The sequence below is a fragment of the Hyla sarda genome, chromosome 4 (assembly GCF_029499605.1).
Source record: "Hyla sarda isolate aHylSar1 chromosome 4, aHylSar1.hap1, whole genome shotgun sequence".
Lineage (NCBI taxonomy): Eukaryota > Metazoa > Chordata > Amphibia > Anura > Hylidae > Hyla > Hyla sarda.
Genome location: NC_079192.1, coordinates 397,808,614 through 397,820,443, shown reverse-complemented (window position 1 = coordinate 397,820,443; position 11,830 = coordinate 397,808,614). Strand labels below are relative to the sequence as shown.

Sequence of the window (11,830 nt, the reverse complement as noted above, 5' to 3'; positions counted from 1 at the left end):
CCCTGTGGAGTACCCTTTTAAGTGTCCAGTTAGCACTCTCCTGCCTCACCCCTCCACCTCATTAACAGATATTTAAGCAGATTCTGTGAATGGCTTGGAGCTCCAATGCAGATGTGAACTTGGGCCTAAGTTAGACCTCAGTTCACACATGATCTCATACAAGACTAGCACAAAATCATACAATAAAAGTGGCACATTTTGTGAAAAAAAAATGTAACTTGAACACCTGCACCAAGGGGAAACTAGGGGAGGGCACAACCTCTTCACATGTAACTTGAAATGAATGAGCTACGGGCCGGGATATGGTTCCCATATCCTAAACATGGTGTGAACCCAGCCGAAGTCAGTATCCACAATCTGCAGCACATGTGGATGGAACCATCAAATGGTGCTAGAAGTAACTTACAAATCTGTATAAAACATTCTACTTTCTATCTCAATCCTTTCAGTTATCAGCTGCTGTATGCCCCCCCCCCCCCCCAGTCTGACCAGTGCTCTCCGGGGTGTCAAAGCGCACTGGTCAGACTGGAACGAACTACATAACTTCCTCTGGAGCATACAGCAGCTAAGTACAGGAAGGATTAAGATTTTTACATGGCTACAAATCTAACTTTCTGGCACTGGTGTATAGAATATCAAAAGAACTGTCTAGTGCCACCTATAGGTCCCTACACAACCAATTTTACTGAACTATGTCCAGGTATAGTCATGAAGACTTTATTTTTTTTATTATTGAAGAGCCAAGGTACGTGCTCTCAAATCACCCAAGTGCAAGTAAAAAATGCAAACGTGTTAACACGGACAAGGATGCAGTCCATCACAAGTCCTTCTCCAGAAGGAGAGGTCCCCCCAATGAAACCAAACCCTTCGCCTCCTGGGCCAAAAGGCACATGCGAGGTGTCGGGTACAATCTCCCCTTTTGCCGAAGCTTCTCAGGGACTGAAAAGTGTTTCCTGCGAGCAACTATGTGTTAACCAGGAGGCCACCAAGGAACCAGTAAAACCAGTTACACCTGCCAAAGCAGTACCACGGGGTATAGCAGGGAGGTGAGGAACCTAATGGCCACATACATCCCCTAGAACAGCAGGAGGGACACCCAAAAGGGCTACCCAATCCTAGTGACAGGAATACAAACATAAGCACAGTGACACATGCATAAAGTGGATGTGCAGTGTGATACTGCCCGGACATCCAGCCAGATCTATAAAAATTCCTCTGCAGATAAACAACCAGAAGGCTGGAACGCTAGAGGGGAGTGCCAAGAAAAAGTGCATGCGTCATGCCATCAGTCAAGTGGGGATGCCAATCCTAAGTGAGTTCCACCACTCCCAGGGGTGTACCTAGAGCATTTGGCACCCGGGGCAGACGTTTTGTTTACTGCCCAGCCCTATGTACATGGTCAGGATTAGGTACTGAGTGATATATTAAAAAAAAAAGTACGCTTTAAGGGGGAGATTTATCAAAACCCCCACTATCAGGCATGTTATCCCCTATCCAAAAGGAGTAGAGTACCCCTTTATGGGAGCATAAATAGGGCTCTGGACTGGAACCCTCTCCATAACCATAGGGGCCACCACTATTAGCCCAAGAGGAACAGTCTCATCCACAGGATATTAACCTTTTTAGATGGCGCTGTTTAAGTGGTTAGCAGCATCTAAATGGCAGCAGCCAAAGGCCTATGTAGCTGCTGGGACTGTCTTGATAGAGCCAGGCTCTATTAATAGAGTGCAGATTGCATGGATCAAAGCAGTACATATGGGCTGCATTGATCTGTATAAGCAATCAAATGACTGCTCATACAAGTCCTTTAGGGCAGTGGTCTGCAAGCTGTGGACGTCCAGCTGTTGCAAAACTACAACTCCCAGCATGCCCGGACAGCCAGCGGCTGTCCGGGCATACTGGGAGTTGTAGTTTTACAACAGTTAGAGGTCCATAGTTTGGAGACCACTGCCCCAAAAATTTAAAAAAAACAAAAAAACTACTTTTTTTTTATGGTCACATCACACCCCAGAATTTTTTTTTAATAATTTAAAAAAAATTATCAAAAATCCCGATCTATGCCAATTACATATTTTTTTTATCGTTAGTTGCAGCCCAACTTTACGATCATGTAACATCTGATTGCAGTGATAAACCACAGCCATGTGTGAACACATCCTTATCTACATGTAAACAGCTGTAATGCACGCACAGCCTTTGGGTCTCCCCCCGCGAGTGAAATGGACTGAACCAAGATCACTATACAACCCTATAGCGATTTAGGGTCATCTCATTTGAATTTCGGGGGGGGGGAGTCTAGGTTTTACAGCGGTCTGAGGCATTACAATGCCGCCTGTTCTCACCGTGTGAATGAAGCCTTGGGGCTCTGTTAATGTTTTTTAATGTTTATTCAGCATACATATGTCCTATACAACCAATTCACGGCTTTCATAGCAACAAACGCCACAATGGCAATAGATAAAAACTAAGCAACGCCGTCGCTTATATATGTAGGCAGGAAGGGGGCGTGTCTTCCGTTTTCTTTTCCACACGCGCTATGACGCGGAAGCTCTGAGGCGTCAGGTGACCGGAAGTAGAATCACACGCAGGAAACCACGTGTGCCGAACAGGGGGCCGCCATTGACTCCCGGAAGTCGCACACGTTGCTGTTATTGTTCGGCTCCGGTGTGCACTATGAGCTGTCAGATCACCTGCCTGTCCTGGGTGCAGCGAGGAGTCGCTAAGGAAATCCCCGATAAGGTGGGAAGACGGTCTTTAATTTTGTTTTGTATCGTTACAGCCTGCAAGGGGTGATGTGCTGTACATCTGTGGAGGGGCAACTCTCATATCAAGGGGGTCACTACATTTAAAGCAATTATTTATATTCCCTTACAGTGTTTATATTACCAACCAGGGTACCTCCAGCTGTTGCCAAACTACAACTATAATTCACAAAACAGGCCAGTGGTTTTCAACCAGGGTGCCTCCAGCTGTTGTTAAACTAAAACTCTGGATATGCCCAGTGTTGTAGTTTTGCAACAGCTGGAGGCACCTTGGTTGGAAAGTGCTGGCCTAGTTTATGAATATAGTTAAAGGGGTACTCCAGTGGAAACCTTTTTTGTTTTTAATGAACTGGTGCCAGAAAGTTAAACAGATTTGTAAATTACTTCTATAAAAAATTTTTTACCCTTCCAGTACTTTTTAGCAGCTGTATGCTACAGAGGAAATTCTCTGCTTTTTGAATTTCTTTTTTGTCGTCTTGTCCACAGTCCACTCTGCTGACACCTCTGTACGTATCAGGAACTGTCCAGAGCAGGGGAAAATCCCCATAGCAAACCTGGACAGTTCCGGATACGTACAGAGGTGTCAGCAGAGTGCACTGTGGACAAGATGACAAAAAAGAAATTCAAAAAGCAGAGAATTTCCTCTGTAGCATACAGCTGCTAAAAAGTACTGGAAGGGTAAAACATTTTTAATAGAAGTAATTTACAAATCGGTTTAAAGGGGTACTCCGGTGCTTACACATCTTATCCCCTATCCAAAGGATAGGGGATAAGATGCCTGATCGCGGGAGTCCCGCAGCTGGGGACGCCCGGGATCATGCACGCGGCACCCCGTTTGTAATCAGTTCCCGGAACGTGTTCGCTCCGGGACTGATTACGATCGACCGCAGGGCCGGCGGCCTGAGACGTCATGCTCCGCCCCTCAATGCAAGCCTACGGGAGGGGGCGTGATAGCTGTCATGCCCCCTCCCGTCGGCTTGCATTGAGGGGCGGAGCGTGATGTCACGCGGAGGCGTGACGTCACACGCCACCGGCCCTGCGGTCGACTGTAATCAGACCCGGAGCGAACACGCTCTGGGGACTGATTGCAAACGGGGTGCTGCGTGCATGATCATGGGCATCCCCATTGGCGGGACTCCCACGATCAGGCATCTTATCCCCTATCCTTTGGATAGGGTATAAGATGTCTAAGCACCGGAGAACCCCTTTAATTTTCTGGCACCAGTTCAATTAAAAAAAAAAAAAAAAGTTTCCACTATCCTGTGCATAGGCCTTAAATGGACACTGTCAGGTCCAAAAACTTTTCGTATGTTCTTACTGACACAATTAAAGGCATTTTGTAATATGGTTGTTAAAAAAAAAAAAAAAAATTTGAATACTTTAATAAAGAAAATGGCTCCTGAAAATCTCCCCACAAGGGGTCCCCATACCTACTGGGACACTGAGTCCTGCAGCAGCCTCAGGCTTGTCCATGAGTCATGGACAAGAGATGACTTATGGACAAGGCTGCATGAGCAGACAACCAATCACCTCCCACCACCACCAGGAGGGACACGCCCCCTTCCCCTGACAGGATTTCTAACACTGAGCTTAAAAAAAAAAAAAAAAAAAAGGGATTTTTATAATAAATATAGGTGATAAAGGCATAAAAATATAAGTACTTGGTCAGGATTAGGTACGGAGTGACATTATTTATAATTTTTTTTTTTTTTGTGTGGGATCTAACAGGTACGCTTTCAATCACAGCTTTCTTCCTAAAGCAGCACCACTTGTCTTTAGGTTGGATGCGGTATTGCAGCTCAGGTCTATTAACCCCTTAATGACAATGGACGTAAATGTACCTCATGGTGCCGTGGTACTTAACGCACCATGACGCACATTTATGCACCGCCATGATCGCGAGCAACGGAGCGATGCTTGAGTCATGCGCGACAAGTCCCGCAAAATAGGGCAATTTCAAACATACTAATATTGTTAAAATGATTTGAGATTTTTTTTTTTTTTTTTTTTAAACTTTATTTATAAATTTTCATATAACAAGAACAACAACAAGGTCCTCAATGTATGATGTATGAAACAAGGAATGAGAGACCACCAAAACAGTCATAATCATAATACACATACACAAATCAGAGTGAGATACATCGTGCATATACGATTAGCTAATCCACGACCCTAATTGAGGTCGAACATCTGTCCGTCCACTGGGACAGAGTAGCTATGCGGCTATTAGAAGCCCCACACCTCCTCGCTATCAATCCCTCCAACACGAGGTTACTATGCACCTCCGCCAGTATGGCAGGAAGACCCGGCACCCCAGTCGACTTCCACCTCCGAGCAATGTGAGCCCTCACAACTATCAGAATATGATATAGAACGATCATATAATGCGGGGGAACTTGTTCTAGGGACAGAAATAGTAGTGCACTCTCTGGGCCCCATGGGAAGGGGCAGTCCACTAGGTTGTCCAACAACTTCTTAATGTCGGCCCAAAGAGGTGCAATTAACGGGCAAGTCCACCACACGTGTAGTAAGGTACCACTTTCTCGGTTACATCGCCAACATACTGGGGAGGTGGTAGGGTATATTTTAGCCAGACGGACCGGCGTGTAGTACCATCGGTATAAGAGCTTCCTAGAAGCTTCGAAATGATTAACACATTTAGAATATTTTTTGTGCAAGTCAAAGACAAAGCTCCACTGCTCAGTCGTGAATCTGCGTGCCAGGTCCTCCTCCCATCTGGACTTAAACGTACTGTCCGCCTCCCCCTCCTCCTCAGTCAAAGCTACATAAGCAAGGGAGATACCCCTAGTAGAGGAGTCCCTGCACAGAAAATGATGTTCATACGTAGTGCGAGGCCGGGAGCTATCCCAAGTGAGGGATCTCAAAAAATGTCTAAGCCTCAAATATTTGTAAAAGTCTTTCTGCGATATAGAAAATATGCGTACAATATCAGTGAAAGGCATTAACCCATCCGCATCGCTAATCAATGCCACCGTGAGGATGCCCGCGTCTATCCAGGGCTTAAAATCTATATCTAGAATATAGTCTCCTATAGCAGCTAAAGGGATATCCTTCACTCTAGGTGGACAAATACTTTTAATTCGCGCCACCTTACTCCACAACCTGATAGCAGCCGCAATAGTAGAGAAAGGAGAAGAGGGAGCAGAGGTAGGGTTAAAGCGTAATGCCCAAAGAAGGTTATTAAAATTAGAGACATTGAGGACAGCAGCTTCAATATCTACCCACAGGGGGGGAGCGTCTTGCCACCACCATTTTTTAAGCTGATCGAGTAGAACAGCGTGATAGTACATTTTAAGGTTCGGCACCCCCATACCTCCCTCATGTACAGGGCGATACAGTATATTCGCACCAACCCTAGGATGCTTACCATCCCAAATAAATCGTAAGAGCATTCTCTGTAGTTGTGAAATGAAGGAGGCAGGTACTATCATCGGCAGGCATCTAAAAAAATATAAAATTTTAGGGAGCAGCATCATCTTAGCAGTGGCAACACGTCCCGCCCAAGAGACAGGGAGCTTAGAGAAGTGATCAATTTCTTTAGTAAGTAGGGACCTCATAACAGTAAAATTAGAAGCAATTGTGTTATCAGGTAACGCAGTAAGGACTATGCCTAGGTAAGGAATTTGGTCAGTGACCCATTGGAAGGGATATTTAGCTTGTAGCACTCGCTGTTGCTCAGTGGGTATCTGCAATGGTAAGATACACGACTTTGTGGGGTTAATCTTATAAAAGCTAACTCGACTAAAGGCATCAATAATATCCATAACTGGGCCTAAAGAGCTCAGGGGGTTGGAGAGACTAATGATGACATCGTCGGCGAACAAGCCAATCCTGTGGTCTACTTTACCTATTTGAATGCCCGCAATGTTTGGGGAGTCCCTGATGGATTGAGCAAGCGGCTCCATAACTAAGGTAAATATAAGGGGGGATAGTGGGCACCCCTGTCTAGTCCCATTGCTAAGTGAGAAACTATTAGAAAGGGTACCCATCGTGTAAATTCTAGCAGATGGGAGCGTATATAGTGCCATAATGGCGGATTCTAAAGAGAGGGGAAAACCAAACTTACGCAGCACACTCCGCAAATATCCCCAGTGCACTCGATCGAACGCCTTCTCCGCATCAAGGGATAGCAAGAGAGAAGGCGTCCGATCGGAATGCGCTTTTGTGATGATGTCGAGAAAGCGTCTCGTGCCATCCACCGTTTGACGACCCTTGACGAAGCCAACCTGGTCCCTGTGAATCAGGTCCGGCAGAACCCTATTTAACCTGGCAGCAAGAGCCAGAGCATACAATTTAATATCACTATTTAGGAGAGAGATTGGTCTGTAATTTAGGGTAGAGTCCAATGGCTTACCAGGTTTAGGTATGGTAATGACCAGAGCATCCAACATCTCCTTAGGGGGTACACCGTTCTCCTTAATACGGTTAAAGGCTCTGGTCAAAAAAGGAGCTACAGAGGGGCCAAATCGCTTATAAAATTCATTTGTAATACCATCAGGGCCAGGTGACTTCGAGGGCTTGAGGGAACGCACACATTCAAGAATTTCTTCTGTGGAGAAGGGAGAGCAAAGATCAGATGCTTGGTCCGCGGACAGAGAGGGGAGGGACACTGAGGACAGAAAAGAAGAGATAACTGCTTCATCAGGCTGTGGAGTAGCAACGTCATGTTGAAGATTGTATAATTTGCTATAAAAATCTGCAAAACAATTGGCTATACTTTGAGGGTCAGTAACTATAGAACCATCAGATTTAGTAAGGAAGGGGATTCTCCCCTTATCCTGACGTTTTTTAAGTTGTTTAGCCAGTATAGAGCCAGATCTATTACCCTGCCAATACCATGTCATTTTAAGCCTTCTCAGTGCTATCTCATAGCTGTGCAAAGAGAGGGAGTGTAGGGTAGCACTAACCTGAGAAATTTCTCCTACTAGTGATGGAGAGTACGAGGACTTATTACGCCTATGTAATTCCGCAAGGCGCTGTTGGAGTTCTAGTGTTTTGGTCTGGCGGAGCTTCCTGTCATAGGCAGTTTGGCTAATAAAGTGGCCCCTAATTGTAGCCTTAAACGCACACCAAAGCATGGGGTCTGTGACATCGCCAGTATCATTAATGCGGAAGTAGGCATCAACCGCCAACTTGGTCGCTTCAGAGTATTCAGGATTATGGAGTATTAGTGGGTTAAGTCTCCAAAGATAGGTCGGGCGAGCGCTATGCGATTCTTTAATGGTTACACTTATGGGGGAATGGTCCGACCATTCTATGGGCATAATTTGGGCCTCTGAAACCAATGATAGGAGAGAGTGGGAGGTAAGGGCATAATCTATTCTGGTGTATATCTTATGTACATGAGAAAAGAAGGTGAAGTCCCTTTCCGTGGGGTGGGATATACGCCAAACATCATATAGGTCATTTTGGGACACACTAGTGAAGAAACCTGTGGGTTCTTTTTTCAAACTGGGTGAAGTAGAATCTACACTGGGCCACATGGTCATATTAAAATCTCCTAGCAGTAGGCAGTGTCCCCTTCTCAAGGACTCCAATTTGCGCAAGAATGCCCTGAGGAAGGTACACTGTTTCGCATTAGGCGCATATAAGGAGCCTAAGGTATATTGAACATTGTTTAGTAAGCACACAATAATTATAAAACGACCTCTATCGTCAATCACAGAGTGCTGGACAGTAACCGTCAGGGTGTCCTTAAACGCAATCGCCACTCCTCCCTTTTTGTGAACAGCATGCGCTTGATAGATATGTGGATATCTCTTATTTTGGAGTCTATGGGCATCTAGGGCTAATAAATGGGATTCTTGTATACAGAGGACATCGGCCGCCAGGCGTCTAGCCTCCTTCCACACCAGAGACCTTTTATACGGTGAGTTAAGACCCCGCACATTCATAGACACAACCTTAATCACCATAATTAAAGTATACATCAACGCAAAGCAGAACCATTAGCACAGTAAACTGAAAGGGAGTAGGTACTCCCGGCGAAGATGATACAACTATACTTAGCAGCTCGCAAGAGGAGCCTCTCATATCTATTATTAGAGAAAGGGAGTGATGGAGGACCAACAGGACAGAAAACAAGTAAACAGAACGAACAACAAAGAACAAATAAATTGAGCAAGCAGTAGTAAAGACCATGTGGTAGGTCTTAATGGGGGTAGGTAAGTACATTCGACTGCAGTTAGGCCGAATGTTTCAGCATTCAGGAAAAGTATCCAGAGCACTAAGAGGATAAGTAACCCAAAGGGTGGGTAGGGATACCCCAGTCGCAAGCCAGTGAGACAAGTCGGACAGGCCTGTCCAAAGGCAGAGGAACAGTTCATGTCTTGATTTTCTTCTTGCGGTGGGAGACAACCTTCCATTCTTCAGCTATCTTTGCAGCATGTGGTATGTCCAGGGACCTCTGAGCAGTTAGATCAACAGGCAAGTTCCATTCCGCACACAGATGCAGAAGGGTCTCCGGGGAAGAGACCACATGTTTGGACCCCTTATTGGTGATAATCAATTTCACAGGGAATCCCCATTTATAAGGGATCCCTTTTTCTCTGAGAGCTTTAGTCCCTGCACTGAACTCACGTCTCCTGGCTAGAGTGGCAGCAGAAAGATCCGTGAAAAGTTGGAGTCCCGAGTACTCCTCTGGTAGGGAGGGTGAGGAGCGCGCCACCAACATTAATTGCTCCTTAATATGGTAAAAGTGAAGGCGCAGAATCACATCCCTCGGTGTAGTAGCAGGTAGGGTTTTGGGCTTAGGAAGCCTGTGGACTCTGTCCATTAGCAGATCTAGGGTGGAAGCCTGAGGCAACAACAATGCAAAATAATCCGTTAGGAAGGTGTTGAGGTCCTCCGTTTTCACAGACTCCGGCACCCCTCTCACCCTCAGATTGTTACGGCGAGACCTGTCCTCCATATCAGCTATCTTAAGTTGAAGAGCGGCAACCTCATCCTCCAGGCCATTAGCTAAGTCCACCACTTCATTATGAGAAGAGGTTAGTTCCGCCATCTTGTTCTCAATGTGCGATGTGCGGTGTCCAAGAGAGGAGATCTCATGCTGTATATTTGACACGGCTGCCTTAATGTCGCCCTGAATGGAGGTGTGTAACTCAGCAAGAAGCCCCCTCATAATAGGTTCAGTTAGGGGCGCCGACGGAGAGCTCCCATCAGGGCCTCCCGGGCCTCTAGTATGCAGTGTCCCCGCTCCCAGTGGCTTGGAGGAGATCGGGGAAAACGGTACCTGCGGGTCCTGCTGCACCGAGGGTGACCAGCCTGTCAGGAGAATTGGAGGAGTTGAAGGAGAAGCCTCCAGGGCGCAGCCCGTCGGAGAGGATGAAGACGCTGGTGAGGCACTTCCAGTAGCCGGAGACGCTGACCCGCACTGAGCCGCGCCATCTTGTGAGGCCTCTGCAGCAGGAAAGAACGCCGTGAGCTTCAGTGGGCTCTTTTTCCCTCGCCTCCGGGTCATCATCAGGTGCCCCGATAGTTCAGGTACCGGTGGGCACAATTGCTGTAGCGATATGCTCAGGATCAATGCTGTGTAGCCGCTGTTAGGCCTGGGCTGCAGCGGAGCACAAGGTTTATGCGACCGCCGCCAATGGGAATAGGATTTTTTTTTTTTTAAGCGGCCCAATTATAGAGAAGCATATAACATAATTTTAATCGTATTGACCCACAGAATAAAGAAAACGTGTAATTTTTACCAGAAAGTGTACAGCGTGAAAATAAAACCTTCCAACATTTGCTAAATTGTGGTTTTCTTTTCAATTTTCCCACATAAATATTTGTTTGATTGCGCTGTACATTTTTATGGTAAAATAAGTGATGTCATTACAAAGTACAATTGGTGACGCAAAAAACAAGCCCTCATATGGGTCTGTGGATGGAAATATAAGAGAGTTATGATTTTTAGAAGGTGAGGAGGAAAAAAACAAATGCAAAAATAAAATTGGTCTGGTCCTTAAGGGGTTAAAGGGAATAAGGCGAGTTGTCATACCCTACTCAGCCTGAAGACGGGTGGCGCTGTTAAAAGAAAGCAGCTGTGTTTTTCTAATCCTTCTTGACAACACAGGGCGTACATGTACTCCTTGGTCACAGTCCGAGTGTAGGAAGCACGCTCACAAGCTGAGTGTGCTTCATACCTGGTAAGTACCAGCTACTCTCAGCAGCCGGGACTTACTGCTAGTGCCTGACATTGGCAGAATCACCAATGTCTGGCATTAAACCTTTAGATCCACAATTCAAGTTGACCTGTGGTATCTAAAAGTGTTAACATTGCAGTTCAAGGACTTTAGGGGGGCTGTCTGGGACATCTCTGGCAGGTCCCAAGCAGCCCGCATGTCGGCCAGTGTGTCCCTCACCCGCCTCTGTGCCGTCCGCTCGTCGATCTGCTTTTCCTGGCTGGAGAAGACAAAGGCCAATAACACTTATTCATACTATGCTATGTTCAATGTGTGAAATCAAAAGATTGTATTTAATAGTTCCCTATGAGGACTAAAAGGGGTTAATAAATGTGAATAAGCCCCTCCCCTAGTGAAAGTTTAAAAAGTACCTGTCATTAAATAAACTTTTCTAAACTAATTCAGGCTATGTTCCCTAACTACACCTAACACCTCCCCTGCCCTTAAATTTTTTTTAAGAGCTTTAAAAAGCTTTGTATCTTACCATTCCATTCCTCCTGCTCCCATAGTGCGAGCTGCTGGCAGGAGGATGTGGGCGTGCCCCAGTAGGCGCTACGTCACTGAAGCCTGCTGTGGGGATCACTTCCGCCCTCACTTCACATCACTGAGGAGGAGCAGTGGAGTAAGAAGCTGCAGGCCGGCCAGGAGAAGGTGAGACCGCTCTGTCACCTGTCTTCAGCCTGCGGCTACTGACGTCTCTCATCCTCGTTGCCTCCAGCCACACAGCCCCGCTGTCCGCTCACAGTGCCCTTGGCACTATAGGGGTCACAGCCGCAGGGACTGTCAGCGGAGTGCAGGGCTGACAGCTGTAGTCACTGTGAGAGCGGAGCTGTGTGGTCTCCCTTTACTTCACATCAGTTCCCTGGGTAA

General features: G+C 46.3%; 1 protein-coding gene across 2 annotated transcripts in view; it reads left to right on the top strand.

The window, feature by feature from the left end:
* The first annotated feature begins 2,573 nt into the window (after window positions 1-2,573).
* The window catches only part of PWP1 (PWP1 homolog, endonuclein), a 64,866-nt gene continuing 55,609 nt past the window's right edge, over window positions 2,574-11,830 (top strand). The window contains exon 1 of one of the 2 annotated variants that reach the window (XM_056517274.1): window positions 2,574-2,739. In XM_056517274.1, the coding sequence (XP_056373249.1) occupies window positions 2,674-2,739 (66 nt within the window). In that variant the 5' untranslated portion in view covers window positions 2,574-2,673. The remainder of the gene's footprint in view (window positions 2,740-11,830) is intronic. The other variant, XM_056517275.1, reaches the window with a different exon arrangement.